Source organism: Rhagoletis zephyria, unplaced genomic scaffold (assembly GCF_001687245.7).
Source record: "Rhagoletis zephyria isolate East Lansing unplaced genomic scaffold, Rhagoletis_zephyria_1.1 Rzeph_scaffold_00446, whole genome shotgun sequence".
In the NCBI taxonomy this organism is placed as follows: Eukaryota; Metazoa; Arthropoda; class Insecta; order Diptera; family Tephritidae; genus Rhagoletis; species Rhagoletis zephyria.
The window spans coordinates 182262-202951 of record NW_016157530.1 but is presented as its reverse complement, the minus strand read 5'-3'; the positions used below and the strand labels follow the sequence as shown (position 1 = coordinate 202951).

General features: G+C 34.8%; 1 protein-coding gene across 1 annotated transcript in view; it reads left to right on the top strand.

The window, feature by feature from the left end:
* Positions 1-20690, top strand: part of CkIalpha (Casein kinase Ialpha) — a 143955-nt gene that overhangs the window by 38041 nt on the left and 85224 nt on the right. The window contains exon 2 of the mRNA XM_017611705.1: positions 6741-7515. Coding sequence (XP_017467194.1) covers positions 6741-7515 — 775 coding nt within the window. The remainder of the gene's footprint in view (positions 1-6740; positions 7516-20690) is intronic.

Sequence of the window (20690 nt, the reverse complement as noted above, 5' to 3'; positions counted from 1 at the left end):
TTGATTTTGAAATTTTAGCAAGTTATTATAAACCATTTATGAGATTGAAAATGAAAAGCGTGGGGCGCATGCAATACAAAGCATTAGATTTAATTGACAATGGTCAAACTACATAACATAGACCTAAAATTTCTACAGAGAAAGTACAAATTTTAGATCGATTTTAAGCGGTCGTTATTCATATATCCACATACATACATATATTGCCCTTCATATAAATTCTGGTCTTTTACATGTGCCCCACGCTTTTCATTTTCAATCTCATAGGTGGTTTATAATAACTTTTGCTAAAATTTCAAAATCAAAAGTTATCAAACAAATTCTTGGGACTGAGAAATATTATTTTCTACTTTTTAGTCCATTTATAAAACCATTGTATATTAAAAGTTTTTTTTTTATATTATTTTTATTTTTGCGCTGTGCTAGCTGAGTATAAAAAGAGAAGAGAATTGAGAGAAATATGTATCGGGTTTGTTGATGCTCTCTAAACACAAACGCGTAAAATGCAAACGGTCTAGCAATGCGTGGTATTGTTGATCAACTTATTACTTTAATTAAACGTACTTATTATTAAAATTTCATTTTAAAAATACCACTGGGTCCTGCTGTGGTAGAAATATGTCATTTTAAAACTTGAATCATATAAATCGACCCAGTACATCGGCTGTTTTGCTCTCACTTTTTTTTGGGTTTTAATTTCATATATAGTATAGATAAATAAATAAAGAAAAATAAATGGTCAGAACTTGTAGTGGTCCTAATATGTGTACACATTGCGTTATTAAAAGCTCTTTTCTTCATTTTAAATTTAATATTTTATGAAACTTATCTTTTTTTTCCACAGCACTTTGAGTTTTGAGCGTCGTTCTTTTTTCTGTTGATGTGCGCAATTGAACTTCTTCAGTACCAAGTACTTTATAATACGGTTTTATGTATTACGTTTATATTAAAAAAATGTCATACCACAATAAAAACTTTTATTTTTACTTGCTTTTGCTAAGAACGGGATGAATAAATGGTAAAAATATTGTTTAAACTAATTAAGTTCAAAAATATATCCAAGTACTTCACTACTCGACATTATTTGGCAGGTACAACTACTTTTGTTGAACACAAAATGCAGCCTATTGAATCTTGCGGTTACTATGGCAACCAACTACCGTTACTTCTATCTGCATTGTCACTTACTTGATCGATCAAATGACAGCCATTCTGACATTACAATTTTGCATATGTGTTAGTTTTCGTTGTGAATAGGGGTATTCTCGAAGTCTTGCACGATGCACGGATTGCACGAAATGCAAAAATACTATTCCAAATTTCGAAGAGTACGAGAGCACCCCATTGCAAAGTGGTAGCATGCATGGGTAGCAAGCAGCGGCATTATGTATCAAATACAATAACAAGAGACAGCAAAAAAATGAAGTGAGCGAGATGAGAGGAATGAGCGAAATATGTAGTAATTCCAACAACTAAACAACTAGCACAGCGTCGCACTTATCTTGTTATGCTATTTTGCAAAATATATACATGGGTTTCAACGTTGCATGTTTTGCAGCGATAGAAAATGTTGTTTCCCATGTATGTTGTTGTTGTGTGTTTGCAAGTTATGCAATCCATGGAATCCGTGCTACGTGCAATGGCTTTGCAAGATTTGGAGAAATATCCGCACCAACTTAGATCTGGAACCTGTTTTTTTGCATAAATCGCCACAATGGACGCAAACGATGTCCGTAATTTATTTGAACAAATGCAGGAACAACATGAAAGTGACAACCAGGCTATGCAGAATCCTCGTCGCCACTGTTACAACTCAAACGTTGTTGAGTTGCAATTTATAAATGTTTATTTANATTGTTGAGTTGCAATTTATAAAAGTTTATTTAAAAGTTAAAGAAAACAAATTACAATTATGAAATTAGAAAATNAGTGACAACCAGGCTATGCAGAATCCTCGTCGCCACTGTTACAACTCAAACATTGTTGAGTTGCAATTTATAAAAGTTTATTTAAAAGTTAAAGAAAACAAATTACAATTATGAAATTAGAAAATATTTAAAGGTTAAGCAAGCACACGTTTTTCGCTGTCGTCACCTCAGTCTCGGGGTTGCAAGTCACTCTCTCACGTCACCCAAGTGCAGGGTTGCACACTCCATACACATTTTGCTACTTATTTGTGGGATGCCAACACCCCTAATGTGCTTTGATAATTGAATATAAGCATGGAAAACGGAGCTTTCAGCTTGGAACTCTTTGTTAAGAAATAAAAAATAGCATTTGGTTTTGTAACACATTCTTCTGCCAGGTCTGCAGATCGCATACCGTTTACTTCATAAAAGCAGGAAATAAAATAAAGTTCTAAACTATCCCATTGCTCAACAATTCTTAACACATCGCTTGAAAGCCATCGTGTTTGAGATATGCCCAAGATATTGTGGGATTTTACCGAACAGTAGTCCTGAAATTCCTTCAGTTCATGTATCCTCTTTGGACGGTGGGAAAAGAAACTCGATGCTTTTCGGCCAATTTTCACAAGCGTAGCTTGAGCAAAGGTGAAGTGAGTGGCATGTGCACTTTATCAATTTTGTAAATAGGCAATCATGTTTTCTTTACACCCCTATTACGGCTAAACTATACCTCTAAGGTATAAACAATTATATATCTTTAGAAAGGTATTTTGATGCTGAAGTGCAGTAAATTTTTCAAATTTCAAATTAGTTTAACATAAAGCGAAAAAATCAATTCAAAAGTGGCAACAATACTATTGCTGGACATGTACATGGTTGGGACGGAAATTCCTCCTAAATGTCTGCTTTAATATTGATACTGAATTAGAGAAACGTGCTCACAAGCAGTTTAGGAATAAGATGTACCTATGTACATGAATAGATTAGACTCAAACAAGGAAGAAGGTTAAGTTGAGAATGTAGAAGAAGAAAGCGATAAAGGCAGAAATTAAAGTAACGAAACCTAAATATAAAGACAAAGAGGAAGGAAGATTTAAATAACCTAATAACAATGGTGGGAGGAGATGGAAATGGAGATGGAAATGCAGATGAAGATGAAGATGATAGATGAGATGAAGATGAAGATGAAGATGAAGATGAAGATGAAGATGAAGATGAAGATGAAGATGAAGATGAAGATGAAGATGAAGATGAAGATGAAGATGAAGATGAAGAAGAAGATGAAGATGAAGATGAAGATGAAGATGAAGATGAAAATGAAGATCAAGATCAAGATCAAGATGAAGATGAAGATGATGAAGCTGAAGATGAAGATGAAGATGAAGATAATGAAGATGATGAAATCAAATTAGTTTAACATAAAGCGAATAAATCAATTTAAAAGTGACACCAATACTATTGCTGGACATGCACATGGTTGGGGCGGAGATTCCTCCTAAATGTCTGCTTTAATATTGATACTGAATTACAGAAACGTGCTAAGAAGCAGTTTAGGAATAAGATGTACCTATGTACATGAATAGATTAGACTCAAACAAGGAAGAAGGTTAAGTTGAGAATGTAGAAGAAGAAAGCGATAAGGCAGAAAATAAAGTAACGAAACCTAAATATAAAGACAAAGAGGAAGGAAAATTTAAATAACCTAATAACAATGGTGGGAGGAGATGGAAATGGAGATGAAGATGAAGATGAAGATGAAGATGAAGATGAAGATGAAGATGAAGATGAAGATGAAGATGAAGATGAAGATGAAGATGAAGATGAAGATGAAGATGAAGATGAAGATGAAGAGGAAGATGAAGATGAAGATGAAGATGAAGATGAGGATGAGGATGAGGATGAGGATGAGGATGAGGATGAGGATGAGGATGAGGATGAGGATGAGGATGAGGATGAGGATGAGGATGAGGATGAGGATGAGGATGAGGATGAGGATGAGGATGAGGATGAGGATGAGGATGAGGATGAGGATGAGGATGAGGATGAGGATGAGGATGAGGATGAGGATGAGGATGAAGATGAGGATGAAGATAAGGATGAAGACGAGGATGGGGACGAAGATGAAGATGAAGATGAAGATGAAGAGGAAGATGAAGATGAAGATGAAGATGAAGATGAAAATGAAAATGAAGATGAAGATGAAGATGAAAATGAAGATGAAGATGAAGATGAAGATGAAGATGAAGATGAAGATGAAGATGATGAAGATACAGATGCTGATGAAGATAAACATAAACATAAAAAAACGATAGAGACAAATATAGAGATTAAGAAAGTAATAGGGATAAAAAAGGAGATAGAAATGCAGAATGTGCGGTGTTATGTTATGGATCTTATGCTACTTATGTTATGTTATTTAACTTTACCCATTCCAACTAATGTTATTTCACATCAACTCAACTCACATAAACTCTCCTTAATTTTAGTGGTTGAATTTCAACCGCTGGGCGAACACTAGTATAAAATAAATCGAGTTCTTCATTCAATAATGTTTTCGGCCCGCCATTGTTTTCTCCAGCCATAACATTGGCTTCATCAGTGGCCAAACCAATTAGGCTTCTTATTTTTATAGGCAGGATTGGCAAATGTTTAAAAGGTACAATTGGCAAACATTTATATGCAAAATGATGTTTGAAATATATAGTTTAATAATTACTAATTTAAAAACTTAATTCAACTACCCGAACAAAATCTTACTTTGCCTACCAACCTACCAAATGAAAAAGAAGCTACCAAATTTGGTCGGAAAAGATCAATAGTGGCAGCACTGCGGCCTAGTGCCTTTTATAAATGAATAAATATATAAGTATATATTTGAGTAATAAAATGGTAACTGGCATGATTTGTAAGCGTTTGGTATAAAAAATTATGACTAGCCAACTAAATTAAAAATAATACAGGCCAACAAAAATGGGAAAAAATGTTGCTGCAGCAAATGTTAAAGCTGTTTTTGATAGACTTTTTTGTGCTTATTACGAATTCATAAGTGTAAGGTTTCCGTCAGCTCCAGATTTATAGAAAAACGAGGTGAAAGTGTCCAAAAATCGCGTTTTTTGCAATATTTTANAGCAAATGTTAAAGCTGTTTTTGATAGACTTTTTTGTGCTTATTACGAATTCATAAGTGTAAGGTTTCCGTCAGCTCCAGATTTAGAGAAAAACGAGGTGAAAGTGTCCAAAAATCGCGTTTTTTGCAATATTTTACTTCCACATAGGCTTAAATTAAAGCTAGTACTCTCGACTACTGTCCCTGAAAATACCATTTTGCATCTTTACTTGATGAAACTTCTAGACATTTATTGAACAGCAAAAACTGATTTTCGTGAAGTTTGAGTACCTACCGCAACTAAGTAAAAGGTGATAGAACCTTCCAATTAGGGTTAAATTAAGGCTTGAACTTTGGACTGCAATCGCTAAAAATGTCATCCCTGGATCTTGACCCTAAGGTGCCTTATAGTCATTTACTGAACAGCAAAAACTTATTTTGGAAACATTTCTTTTTTCCATTAGCATAATTTTCCAGTATTTTTTTAGTGTTCAATAAATGACTATAAGTGACCATCAGGGCAAGGTGCAGGGATGGTATTTTTAGGGATTGCAGTTGATAGTTCAAGCCTTAATTTAAGCCTAACTGGAAGGTTCTATCACCTTTAACTTAATTGTGGTAGGTACTCAAACTTCAGAAAAATCAGTTTTTGCTGTTGAATAAATGTCTAGAAGTGATCATCAAAAGTTTCTATCACCTTTCCTTTCTTTGCTAGAGTTTCGCGGAATATTAAAAAAAAACGTGATTTTTTTACACTTTGACTTTGACCTTTGACGTATTTCCCCGGAAGTGCTTGTTTCGTGCTTCCTCNCGTGATTTTTTTACACTTTGACCTTTGACGTATTTCCCCGGAAGTGCTTGTTTCGTGCTTCCTCTGATAGCCGCTCGATGGGGAGAAGTGCATTATCTACAACTAAAGCGTCATGCATTACATTTTTTCCTCCAAAAACCTTCCTTTTTCTAACTTGCCGATACCCACTTCATTTGGTGCTAATGTTTAAACAGTTTAAACTATCACGAAGTAAGAAAATTCGCTCTTTGGGACACTTTGTAATTTCCACTAATTTTTCTTCAAGAAACTCGATTTTCTCTTCCATTTATTATATTCGCCTTATTGAAGAATATTGAATAACGCGTCTCTTGTCATCCTTATTGATGACCGCATATTATATCCTAAGAACAAAAAAAATACTTGCTTGTGTTAGTTTCGAAAGTTTCAAAAACAAATATTAGTTTTTTTTCTTATTGCTTATTTTTCAAATAACGATTTAAAAGAGGGCGGAAAGAGGCGGTCGACTTTAGTTTTTTACAGATATATTAAGCCAAAGGTTTGTAAAATATGCCGTTGTAAAAAACTTAGCTTAACTCGACTTAACTCACATTTAAATTACCATGAAAAATAAAATTTCAATACAAATTCGCCAGAAAAAGTACTTTTGAATGCTAGTCAAGGTTAAACGATTCAAAAATTTTGTTTGATAACAAGTATTAAATAAAGTGCGTACTTTCCTGAAATGAATCCATGAGAGCTTTGGTAATTGCACTTAACACAACTGTTTTGTAAAGCAATAGGCACGAGTATGAAATTCTTTCTTCTGTACTACAATTCCAATTCTTGATAAGTAGAAAAAATTGACACAAGTGCACAGATTCGGGCTGTAAATCTCTGTGTTCTATATTTTCTTTATTGAACCATTAAAAATGTTCCTTACAATTTGAATGTTTCAGGTAGTGGATCCTTTGGAGACATATATCTGGGAATGAGTATACAAAGTGGAGAAGAAGTTGCCGTAAAAATGGAAAGTGCAAACGCAAGACATCCACAACTTTTATATGAAGCTAAACTATATCGTATTCTTACTGGCGGAGTTGGTATTCCCAGAATTCGATATCATGGAAAAGAAAAAAATTTTAATACTTTAGTTATGGATCTTCTCGGACCATCTCTCGAAGATTTGTTCAATTTTTGCACACGTCATTTTACCATTAAAACGGTGCTTATGCTAGTGGATCAAATGATTGGCCGCCTTGAATATATCCATTTAAAGTGCTTTATTCATAGAGATATCAAGCCTGATAACTTTCTTATGGGTATCGGACGTCATTGCAATAAGTTATTTTTGATTGATTTCGGTTTAGCCAAAAAATATCGCGATCCCGTTACCCGCATTCACATTACTTATCGTGAAGACAAAAACTTAACGGGAACAGCACGTTATGCATCAATAAACGCACATTTAGGAATAGAGCAGTCTAGACGCGATGACATGGAATCGCTGGGTTATGTTATGATGTATTTTAATCGCGGTGTTCTTCCTTGGCAAGGCATGAAAGCAAATAATAAGCAACAAAAATATGAAAAAATTTCAGAAAAGAAAATGTCCACACCAATCGAAACTCTTTGCAAAGGATTTCCCGCAGAGTTTTCTATGTATCTTAATTACTGCCGCAGTTTGCGATTCGAAGAACAGCCTGATTATATGTATCTAAGACAGCTTTTCAGGTAAGCAATTTAAAAATAGTCCTCTGTTGTAAATCAACACAATTTCTCAAGTAGCGCTTTGATTGATTTGACACTTTGTTCGCTTTTAAACTGTATTATAATTTTTACAATTAGGTCGTCCATATGAAGTAAAAAAATAAGTATGATTAGTATATGTTAAAGCATAAACAGACTGCAACGTTGATCCGGAATAACGGCGCAATTGATCGGATCAAAATTGTAGCTTGAAAGACGGAAGGAATGCGGATTTACGAACCGTNTATGTTAAAGCATAAACAGACTGCAACGTTGATCCGGAATAACGGCGCAATTGATCTGATCAAAATTGTAGCTTGAAAGACGGAAGGAATGCGGATTTACGAACCGTGAGGTCGTAGGTTCGAATCCCACGGCTTCATTCATTTTTTTTTTTTTTTCATTCAATTATGAATTCTATATTTTTTAAAGTTTTTAGTTAGTAGTGTTTGACTTTCTTATAGTAAAATTAAACTCTAAAAATTTAAATTAACTAATAATAAAATACAAAATGCGAAATAAAATAAAGTAAAATTAAATATTTTAATCAAATAAAATTTAAAAAAATTTAAGTAACAATAAAAACAAAATTTTTCGGTAATCGCTATAACCGAGGATCAAACTTTGGACATGCAGCCCTCACCACCAGTGTTGCCACAGCTTTTCGGGGCGACCGGCTAGATTGAACAAAAACGGCTAAAATACGTAGCTAAGCTTTATATCAGAAGTCATGTTTGTATTACAGTATATTTTGCTTAGCTGCACATCCTTCTTTGCACGAAAATCTTGTGCGAATTTTCTTTACTACTTCAATGAGGAAGGTATCCGAATCCCTATGAAACCAAATATTGGCGGAGCACTTACCATTTAGAAATTGCTGCAAGCGAAATTTTTACCGAATGTTATCTAATTATCTATATAACTACATAAATTTCGTTGTTCTGCGAGATGAGCAAAATAAATAAAAGGTTGTAAAATTAGGTAATTGTAGGGCCAGTGCAGGTAAACGTAATACTTTCTTTGATAATTGATACTAGTCGCACAATTTTTAAGGAAGGTATCGCCAATGTGCAGGTATGTTGAATGCATCTATCGGAGCAGTTTCCTTATAAATGTTAAAAATAATGCTTTTGATGCGCATTTTGGGGTAGGTATCTTAAATGTGCACTTAAGCATAGAGGCAGCAAAGCAAAATATACTGTATTTAAATATAAAAACAGAGATAAATTACAAACTTATGGCGTTTTCTTTTCTATTAAACAATTTCGCCGTCTTGTAAATATTGTAACATTTTCAGTAGGTTGCTTTTTGTCCCGCAAAATGCCTATATCAGCAGAAAGTATGGCACTTTTGCTTAGTCGGAGGGCAATATTTTGAGAAATTAACACGTAAAGCTGTGAAAGCGCTGAGGAAAACAGGGCAACATTATTTCGTTAAAAGAAAACGCCATGATACTAATACAGATGGTAGTTTAATTTGTTGGCATTTGCTGTTGTTGCCTTGTTGCCTCAGTTTTAACAAGTTTATGACATTTAACTAAAATCCTGCCACCAGATTCACTAGCAGAAAAATTTTTGTTTCTTAAACAAGTAAATAAAATATAATTTGAAGTTAGTGAAGTTGGATGAAAATATTAAAAGTGTTGCGCGTTTCCAAACTGCCAGAATTCGGTACACCTGAGCAATGGTTCGAAAATAAAGTTTTTTGCTTCTCCGAGGATAGGGTACGTAATACGATCTAATGCAGTTTGATGACAAACTGCTGACGCAAAATATTTTTAAACCTCTAAAAGATGTACCGTTATCCGTGGAACAGGAAGGAGGTCGGGTTTGAATGATGCCCTGCAACTTGTAACAGTACCAATTTTTGGATTCTCGGAATTTTCTGATAAAGATGTGGTGCTGCTAAAAAATATATACATAAATGTAAGCACGAAACTATGTATTTGTGGCAAGAATTATCCTCATAAATAAAACTACTGCAGTTTCATTTTCTAAAATTTGTGTTTATAGAAAAATGTATAAGACAGTTTGGGTACGGTTCGGTTATTTGTACAATGATTTTTGGTTATCGTGTCCAAACACGTGAACCGAATTAAAAAAAAAAATTACATATACGTCTCGCAAAGGGATTAAGCTTTAATTTAAAGTAAATATTTCTGTTTGAAATATGCACTTTTATTGTAAATTTGGACGACGTGGGTTTTGCACAGAAATACTGTGGATGGCGTAACCGGAGTTGGACTGATGAGGTTATTTCTTCTAGTGCGGCCGAAGGTCACAACTCGGAAATAATAATAATAACAAAAATAAAGTATGTTTGCACCATTATGCAATTATTCACAGGTATTGTCTTCCCAGAGAGTTTTGCTCCACATCGAAATTCGTGCTCTTTTATTTTCTAAGTGTTGCGAATAATACTTCACACTTAAATTTAAGACATTCATAACAAAAATTTTATGAAGATAATTCCCGCTACGTCTTCCCAAGTTTTGCTATTTTTCTTTAGTTTATTTAATGTTTATTATTTTTTATGAATATGTAGCTCATTACATCATATACTACATCCAGATTTCAGACTTTGTGTAAAAATTATGAAAATTCTGCAAAATTTCAGCATAATTTGTAACTTTTTAATCAGCTAAAACATTATATGTATTTGGGTCACTCGCTTAAAACAAAATACATTGAAATCGGCATTGAATCGGGTTGGAAAATATTGTTTTTCAATTTTATATAACACAGTCCGACATGAAAATTTTTTCAGAGATAAGACTAGCCATTTCTAAAAGATTTTGAAACACTAAATTTGTAAAAATAAAAACTTGTATATTTGAATTTTAATAAAATAAGGCGAATAGCGAATAGCAAAATCGGCTAAAAACGGCTAATTTTTTTTTGCAAAACGGCTAACATATCGGCTGCCGGCTAAACCGAATTTTCTCCGGCTGTTTTCTATGGCAACCGGTTAAATCTAGCCGGAAAACGGCTAAAATGGCAACACTGCTCACNGGCACGAAACTATGTATTTGTGGCAAGAATTATCCTCATAAATAAAACTACTGCAGTTTCATTTTCTAAAATTTTTGTTTATAGAAAAATGTATAAGACAGTTTGGGTACGGTTCGGTTATTTGTACAATGATTTTTGGTTATCGTGTCCAAACACGTGAACCGAATTAAAAAAAAAAATTACATATACGTCTCGCAAAGGGATTAAGCTTTAATTTAAAGTAAATATTTCTGTTTGAAATATGCACTTTTATTGTAAATTTGGACGACGTGGGTTTTGCACAGAAATACTGTGGATGGCGTAACCGGAGTTGGACTGATGAGGTTATTTCTTCTAGTGCGGCCGAAGGTCACAACTCGGAAATAATAATAATAACAAAAATAAAGTATGTTTGCACCATTATGCAATTATTCACAGGTATTGTCTTCCCAGAGAGTTTTGCTCCACATCGAAATTCGTGCTCTTTTATTTTCTAAGTGTTGCGAATAATACTTCACACTTAAATTTAAGACATTCATAACAAAAATTTTATGAAGATAATTCCCGCTACGTCTTCCCAAGTTTTGCTATTTTTCTTTAGTTTATTTAATGTTTATTATTTTTTATGAATATGTAGCTCATTACATCATATACTACATCCAGATTTCAGACTTTGTGTAAAAATTATGAAAATTCTGCAAAATTTCAGCATAATTTGTAACTTTTTAATCAGCTAAAACATTATATGTATTTGGGTCACTCGCTTAAAACAAAATACATTGAAATCGGCATTGAATCGGGTTGGAAAATATTGTTTTTCAATTTTATATAACACAGTCCGACATGAAAATTTTTTCAGAGATAAGACTAGCCATTTCTAAAAGATTTTGAAACACTAAATTTGTAAAAATAAAAACTTGTATATTTGAATTTTAATAAAATAAGGCGAATAGCGAATAGCAAAATCGGCTAAAAACGGCTAATTTTTTTTTGCAAAACGGCTAACATATCGGCTGCCGGCTAAACCGAATTTTCTCCGGCTGTTTTCTATGGCAACCGGTTAAATCTAGCCGGAAAACGGCTAAAATGGCAACACTGCTCACCACTCTACTACCGCGGATAAAGTAGTTGGCTGCTTTGTTTGCTCAGAGAGCGTAGAACACGAAGAAAATTTAAAACTAGCATGGGCATCCACCTTGTCGTCGGTAATGCCGTCACCGTATTAATTAAAATAAGTTCTTATTCAATTTCAATTGGATTCCTATCTGACTTAGTATGGTGACCGCGTTACCGATGAAAAGGTCCATGCTAGTTTTGCCCTTTCTCTGTATTCTACGCTCTCTGAGTTTCGGTCAGTGTTGTCATCGAATATTCCCTTGATCCGAGATCAGTTTGGGAAATAAATCTAGGACTTAATCCGGATCAACTGCAGTTAATTCCCGAGGTAATTCCGAGTTAGCGAGTTGATCCAGATCAACGCTGCCGTCTGTCTATGCTTTTACTTTGTGGTGAATAAATTTTATGAAAATCTTTTAGTATGTGATAGGCTTGTCTGATCTGTTCTTTTAGTGTAAATAAAACGACGTTATTTCACTTACGGCCCAACGTTTCGCTAATCTTTTTAGCATCTTCAGGGGCGTGTTTATTTTATTATCTGTTACAAAAATATAAATACATATGTACATATATATATGATAGTATGTATTTATATTTTTGTAACAGATAATAAAATAAACACGCCCCTGAAGATGCTAAGAAGATTAGCGAAACGTTGGGCCGTAAGTGAAATAACGTCGTTTTATTTACACTAAAAGAACAGATCAGACAAGCCTATCACAAACTAAAAGATTTTCACAAAATACAAACTGATCGGATATACATAAATAGAATAAATTTTATGTTGCTTCCCATTCAAAAAGGAAATTAAAGAACTAAAATTAATCTTTAAATGATTTTGGCCCGTACGATCCGACAAGTGATTTCTTATTTTATTATAGAATTTCCGGAAATTTTGTTCTCATGCCTACTAAACGTTTAAAAATGAAATTCATTTTAAACGTTCAAATAAGCAATTTTATAAGACCACGGGAATCACCAAAATACAATTTATTTTACTGTCCACGTACTTTTATTTTGCTCGTATTATATTCCGCGCAGTCATTTAAGAATTCTGTTCTTTAACTGTTCTATGGACCCACCATTTCTGAGTTTGGCATCGGGAGCTATAATTTTCGCTATCCCCGCAAGGGTTAAAATTTTTTATTGGTTTACTCCGTTAAATATCTTGTTTTGTCGACCTTCCCGCTAGAACTTGAAGGGAGATCTCTAAATACATATGAGGAATAAAAGAGTACTCCTACTGCCCTGATTTCGAAGAAATTAAAGAGATTTGTCGGTTTTGACCTCATTTATAACTCGCTTAGGAGTCAAATGGGAGGTCTCCTAAGTGATCAGTAAAATAATACGCCCTGGGGCATAATTGTTTTGTTTTTGTAATAACTGAGATTTGTCGGTTTTGTATTCCGTTATTACTCACTTAGTAGCAAAAAGCGTTGTCTCCTAAGCGAGAAATCCAGGAGTATTTCTTTTGATGATTGATAGATATACGCAGCCCGCTCAAAAAAATTTTGTGTTTTTGGTAAAATGCATCATTAAGAAAACTAGAAAAAATATTTCTAATAGAATACGGTGTGCCTGAACCAGCCGTAAATAAAAGGTTCTTGCATATGGGTTTTTTGACCTGATTCTGTTAGACGATGAAATTACAAATTGTTTGAATCCAAAATCAAAAAAATCGAACGGGCTATTTTCGAAAAAAAAACNGGCAGATATACGCAGCCCGCTCAAAAAAATTTTGTGTTTTTGGTAAAATGCATCATTAAGAAAACTAGAAAAAATATTTCTAATAGAATACGGTGTGCCTGAACCAGCCGTAAATAAAAGGTTCTTGCATATGGGTTTTTTGACCTGATTCTGTTAGACGATGAAATTACAAATTGTTTGAATCCAAAATCAAAAAAATCGAACGGGCTATTTTCGAAAAAAAAACAATTTTTAACAGACTTCACAAAAAGGAGAAGGCTATTAATTCATTACTGCATAACTTTGGACCACGTTAACCGATTTCTATAATACTTTTTTTTTAAAGGAAAGGTGTTACCTCACAGGTGGTCCCATACTGATTTGGTTTAAATCCGATCATTGGATCATCAGAAATTAATCATGCCTCTTATGGTATCCGACGGATTGCATCCGATCGGATCTAATCCGATCCGTACTCGATACACTTTTTTAAGTAAACGCTATTATTGATACCGACGGATGCACTGCGTTGCCTCTTGTGAACTGTATTGCCAACATAATCAGCTGTGCTTATATGTGTGAAGGATTTTTGTTAACATTGGTGAAATTTATTGCAAATATTAAATGGATTCTGTGGCTTTTTTATTGATTTCGATGAAAACACCAGGAGTGATATGCGACGGACTAGAAGGAAAGTCAGGGATAATGTTGTGAATGTATTCGAGTTGCCGGATGAGGTGTGAGTAAATTTATTGAATTCTTTGTTTCATTTTAACATGTGAGTTCCTTATACAGATTTGTAAAACAGTTCCGGCTTAACAAGTTAGCATTCAAGTACGTTTTGGAAATATTAATGCAGAAATTGCCTCCAGTTCGAAGATCATGTTCCATAACGCCAGAGCTTAAATTAGAAGCCTGTTTAAGGTTTTTAGCTGAAGGGGGCTATCAGAATGCTAGCCAAGATTTTAATATTGCATGGCACAATCCACAGTCTCTGTAGTACTCTCTGATGTACTAAGCATCTTAGAAGTCACTTTATGTCCCAGATGGATTACTTTAGTAATGACAGACAATGAAAAACTTGAAGCGAAAAGATATTTTTTCGAAAAAACTAGAATTCCTGGAATTGTCATGTGTGTAGACGGTACTCACATTAAAATTCTTAAACCAGCTGCAGGCAATGCACACCTTTATTATAATCGGAAAGTTCGGTCCAATCGAATTCAACTCCTCTCGCACACTTTCCCAAAATCTTTCTACCAAATCAGGTGCATTTTTAGTAAAATTTTTGCTATGTCCGGATGCTCCTTCATTTTGGAAACTACACATTTAAATTGCTCCCTGGTCGTTGTACGCTTCCTAAAACACATAAGTTTGCGTGTTTTTTACAATATCACAATATTAAAGGGATAAATAATTGTGATTTTTCTTACATTTTATTGTTATCCATCTTATCGTTTTAGTATCCGCAGCACAATGGCGCGTGAATGACAGATAGAGAAATTTGTACGAATCACAGATCGGATGCGTTTTCAATGATGCCATTTTTTTATTTCATTCGCAAACTGCATTAACCTCTTTTGACTCATCCGCAAACTGCATTATCGAGCGTTTTCGATAATACCAAAATCTGTCAAAAGTGAGTAAAACTCCCTCCGCAACCATCTGTCGGATACCATAATAGGCATGAATATTAACCTTAAATTTTTATATGAGATCTGAAGTCGGTTTTGTTTTTTGCTTAAAACTTGTTCTTAATTTATATTATTATACAGGCCATCAAAAATGGAAAAGAAATTTGGTGCGGGAAATGTTAAAGTTGCTTTTGATAGACTTTTTGGTGTTGATTAAGAATCCGCAAGTAAAAAGCTTCCAACAGCTCCAAATTTTGAGAAAAATGAGGTCAAAGTGTCAAAAATCGCGTTTTTTGCAATATTTGCGAAGCTCTAGAAAATAAACAAAAGGTTATAGAACCTTCCACAAAAATTTTGTTACCGGTAAATAAAGTTCCCGGTATTTTTTTTAAACCTTTTCGCATTCTGCACACTGCAAATTTTGTTACCATCTCATAAGCAGATAACAAAATATTGCCCCGTGAAGTATGCAACACCAGAATTTATGTAAATATTCATAACTGAATTGCTGAATAGATTAAATTGTTACTTAGAATTGCGGTTACAAGAAGTGGTATTATTTTTAGTAAAAAAATTTTCCGGCGCCAAAATGTTCGGTAACAAGCAGAATAGGCCTTAAAGCTAGGACTCGACTCGACTACTATCTCTGAAAAGACCATCCCTGCACCTTGACCTGATGGTCACTTATAGTCAATTAAACAAAAGGAGATAGAACCTTGCACTTAGGCTTAAATTAATGCATGAACTTTCGACTACAACCCCTGAAAATACCATTTCGGCATCTTGAATCTGAGGTCACTTATAGTCATCACGCATATCAGGCAGGCAAATCTACTATTACTGCAATACATAGCCTAACTCAAGTCATTGAAAAGGCATTGCGGTATAAACAGATAGCTTTGTATGCATTCCTGGACATATCATGTTCTTTCGACAATACGTCTTAAGAAGCAATACCGACAGCTATGATACGAAAGGATATTCCTGGCCTTCTAACGGATTGGATCATAAGCATGTTGAAATCCAGAACTATAATAGCGGAACTAGGAGACAGTAAGCAAGCTGTAACTGCCACCCGTGGCTGTCTTCAAGGGGGAGTCTTATCGCCCCTACTTTGGGCCCTGGTTGTTGACGAACTACTCGAAAAGCTAAATGGCAATGGATTCAAGGCATATGGATATACAGATGACCTAGTCTTCTACGTTGTCGGCTGGCATGACGACACAATTTGTTCCAGATTGCAAGCTGCGCTCAGATTAACGGAAGACTGGTGTCTTTCAAAGGGATTGTCAATAAACCCGCTGAAGTCCACCGTTGTCTCATTTACCAACAGAAGGAAAGTCAACTTGACTAAACCCACCTTGGCAGGGACAGAAATTGATTTCTCAGAAGAGGCGAAGTATATAGGGGTTACTCTGGACAAAAGGCTCAATTGGAACTCACATCTCCTTAATGTTACCAACAAGGCTACAAGGGCGTTTTATGTGTGGCCATCACAGGAGCCATGCGCACCTGTCCAACGGATGCCCTCGGTTTAATTACAGGCATTCCTCTATCTATTCTTATAGAAAAGGAGGCCTGCTGGATGTAATCAGCATGAAGAGTGGGGATCTTTGGGGTCACTTGGAGGTTCTCAAGCCTTTTCTGGATGATCCAGCTATTAGGCTTACAGATATCATGCTACCGAAATTATCTTTTGACAAGCCCTACAAGGTCAGAATTCCTGAAAGGGACTGCTGTAAAGCGATAATATCTATGACTGACAAAGGGTCCCAAGTATGGTATACCGATGGATCAAAGATAGAAGACGGGAGTACTGGGGCATGCGTGCTTGGACCAAGGTTCCAGAAAAGTCTGCCAATGGGCTCATATCCAACCATATTCCAGGCGGAAGTCTTCGCAATCGAAGTCTGTGTTCGATAATGTCTTCGGAGAAGGATAAACGGGGCCTGAATAAATATTATGTCGGATAGTCAAGCAGCACTAAGGGCCTTAGACTCATTTAGAACGGCATCAAAGCTTGTGGACAGTTGTAAAACTCTTCTGAACAGCCTAGGAGCCCATAATAGAGTTACGCTGTNTCTTAGACTCATTTAGAACGGCATCAAAGCTTGTGGACAGTTGTAAAACTCTTCTGAACATCCTAGGAGCCCATAATAGAGTTACGCTGTGGTGGGTCCCTGGGCATGAAGGGTTTGAAGGCAACAAAAGGGCTGACTATGTCGCAAAACGTGGAGCCCAAACGCAAATGCATGGTCCCGAACCTTTCTGTGGTACATCTAGAGAATACACTGCAGAACTGCTTAGGAGTTGGGATGAATCTCAGATTGCTGCCCACTGGCGTAAGTCAAAGAGAATGAGACAATCAAAGAAATTCATGACTCCTTCCAGGAGAAACTCAGAAAGACTCCTTGAACGCAGCCGGGAGGGTCTTAGAACTCTTACAGGCTACCTGACGGGACATTGCAAGTTTGGGTACCATCTGAACAAAATGGGGCTTTCTGTAGAGACGGACTGCAGGTTCTGTGGGCTTGCGGAGGAAACTTCAGAGCACATTCTGTGTGACTGCCCGAGTATCATGAATCGCAGACTGATACACCTTGGGGAACGATTATCTTCTCCTTCCAAGATTTGGAACACGGCACCCTCCAATGTGCTTAATTTCTTAAATAGCCTAAGGTTGTAGTGACTACAATTAGGGTTTAGCACAATATATCTTTTAGGTCGCAGCGCGAGTATACCCGACGTAATAATAATAATAGTCATTTATTGAACAGCAAAAACTGATTTTTGGCTACATGTTTTTTAATAGCACAATATTCCAGTATTATTTTAGTGTTCCATAAATAACTATGTACAAGTGACCATCAGGTCAGGAATAGTAGACGAGAGTCCTAGCTTTGATTTAAGTCTAAGTGCAAGGTTCTATAACCTTTTGTTTCTTCTCTACACTGCACTGTGGTTCAAAATTGAAATATTGAGGAATAAAAGGTAATTTTCGACTTTTATTTTTCGGAAAAAAGGTTATGATATTACTACTTATTATTTCAGTAGTTTAAAAATAAATAAACATATGCCTGGTGGCAACCACTTGTTAGTCAGAAACGTTCAAAGTCTTTATTTTGATTTATCTATTGGTTGGCATTCGGTATATTCAAGTTGTATTAAAATCTTAAAGGTGATAAAAAGTAAACAATTACAAAAATAGTGTGTTTATAAACTGGAGAATATTAATGAAGGTATGCAAAATGTAGAATATTTCTTTTATTTATGTATGTCCGATCAGTTTGTATTTCGTGAAAATTTAGTTTGCGATAGGCTTGTCTGATCTATTTATTTAGTGTAAATAAAACGAGGTTATTTCACTTACGGCCCAACGTTCCGCTAATCTTCTTAGGCCATGGTTATGCCACCAATTTTAATTGGCATTCAAAAGAGAAAAATTTCGGTGATTGGTGAGAAGTGGTTACGCTCTGTTTGCTGATTGGCGAGCACAGGGTTGCTTCTTAAGAAATGCCTTTTTCCATTTGATACAATTTCGCACACAATGGCAATACTGAAGTAAAAATGCAAGTAAAAACGCATCAAAAATTTAACTCAGAAAATGAAAAATGGAAGAACAACTTAATATTTTTTCTTTCTTTAATATTTAATTTTTATAATAATATTTTTTATAATATCTACTTTATAATAATAATAAAAAATATCTCTTACTATTCTTATATTTAATATTAATACTTTTTCGCAAAGTAGCGTATTGGCTGTTCGGTTCACCCATCAAATCGTGCCGGCTGTTCGATTTCGAAAATTCTCTCACTACGTGCTGTGCACAACAACAAATGCACGGTGATTGCCAATCGAAATTGGTGGCGTAACCACGGCCTTAGCATCTTCAGGGGTGTGTTTATTTAGTTATCTGTTACAAAAAATATAAATACATGTATGATGTTAAATAAAGGAACAAATATACATAAATGAGGCATTCTCTGCAAAAAAAGCCACTCGAAAAAAAAGTTCTATATTTTTTTTGGCAATGATATAACTTATAGTACATGCAAAAACCAAAATAAAAAATATGGTGTTAGGTCTGTGTAATCCGGGGTTGCCATACTGTCAGGGGTCAAAGTTTTTTGCAAACAAATTTTCCAACCGCCATAACTTTTAAACGAATGAACGGATTTTAAAACGCCATCAGACTTTTTTGTACAAACTTTATTTGACTTTAAAACTGTGTATCATAAAAAAATTTAAAANCAACCGCCATAACTTTTAAGCGAATGAACGAATTTTAAAACGCCATCAGACTTTTTTGTACAAACTTTATTTGACTTTAAAACTGTGTATCATAAAAAAATTTAAAATTAATATTTCATAGAAATTTTTGTTTTTTAATTTTTAACCTTTTATGCCCCCTTAGATTTTTTTCAAAAATACCCCAAAATGTTCCTTATTTCATCACCTTTTTACCCCCCAAAGGAAATTTTGGGTCAGCAATATTTGTATGAGTTACAAATAAAAAACCAACTCAGCGCAACGCTCTCAATCCAATCAATTTCTTTGTTTGCCTACAAATTGCAATAACTTGTCAGCAGAAGGAGGAAGGGAAGTAAAAAGTAAGACAAGCAAACAGGATTCCTTAGAATTCAAACTGTCGCTATGATGAAAAATCATTGATTTATGGGCTTTTATTACCTGCATTTAGCGTAACCCAGGATTAACGACGTGGACGTAGCAGACATTTAATCCCTTTTTTTAATTTTTATAATTTTTAGGAGAATTGCTATTATTTAGCGATTTTGCAGAGAACTATGCATTCGTTGCTCAAAATGCTGCTCAGTCATTCCACTGGAACAACAATCAAGTTTCCATTCATACATGTGCTGAAACTGCACATGGGAAAGGTCCTTGAGACGGTATTGGTGGAAATTTAAAAAGATTGGCAGCTCGAGCGAGCTTACATCTTCTACCTTCCCAACAAATTTTGACAGCAGAAGCTCTTTTCAATTGGGCGAAGAAAAATCTTGGACGGACCTCCGTGTATTTTTCTTCCAAAGAAGAACAAAATGTGCTCGAAAATTCCTTGGAAGTCAGATTTTCTTCAGCAAAAAGAATCAGTGGTACCCAAAAGTATTACGCTTTTATACCTATCGGTAACGAAGAATCGTTATTAAAAACATTTAGTTTTTCAGAAAAATCTGTAGTTTTTCCATCAAAACGTGGACGTAAACGTAAAAGCACATGAACATCAAGTTATGATTCAAGAACCTAATAATTTTAATTAAAAAACCAAAAATAATTAAAAAATATATAAAAAAATACAAAAAAAGTTTAAAAAGTATAAATATAAAAAAAAAATAAAAAAGGATTAAATGTCTGCTAAGTCCACGTCGTTAATCCTGGGTTACGCTAAATGCAGATAATAAAAGCCCATAAATCAATGATTTTTCATCATAGCGACAGTTAAGCTGAAATTAGTCAAGAACGTAAACCTACCGGTACGTAAACCCGAGTCAGCTGACACGATCTGTCTTACCAAAGCGCCATGTAAATGAAAACTCAACACCGCAGAATTTTTCTGTAGTTGTAGCCCGTAGCGCAGAAATCTGCGGAATTTAGATTTTTCCGTGTCAGCTGATTTCTCCTTCTTTAGATGGTTGCCACTTCGTCAGTTTTACAGATGGTAAAAAAGTTATAAGTTCCTATTCAAAATATGTTTAAAATATTTGAAATTTAC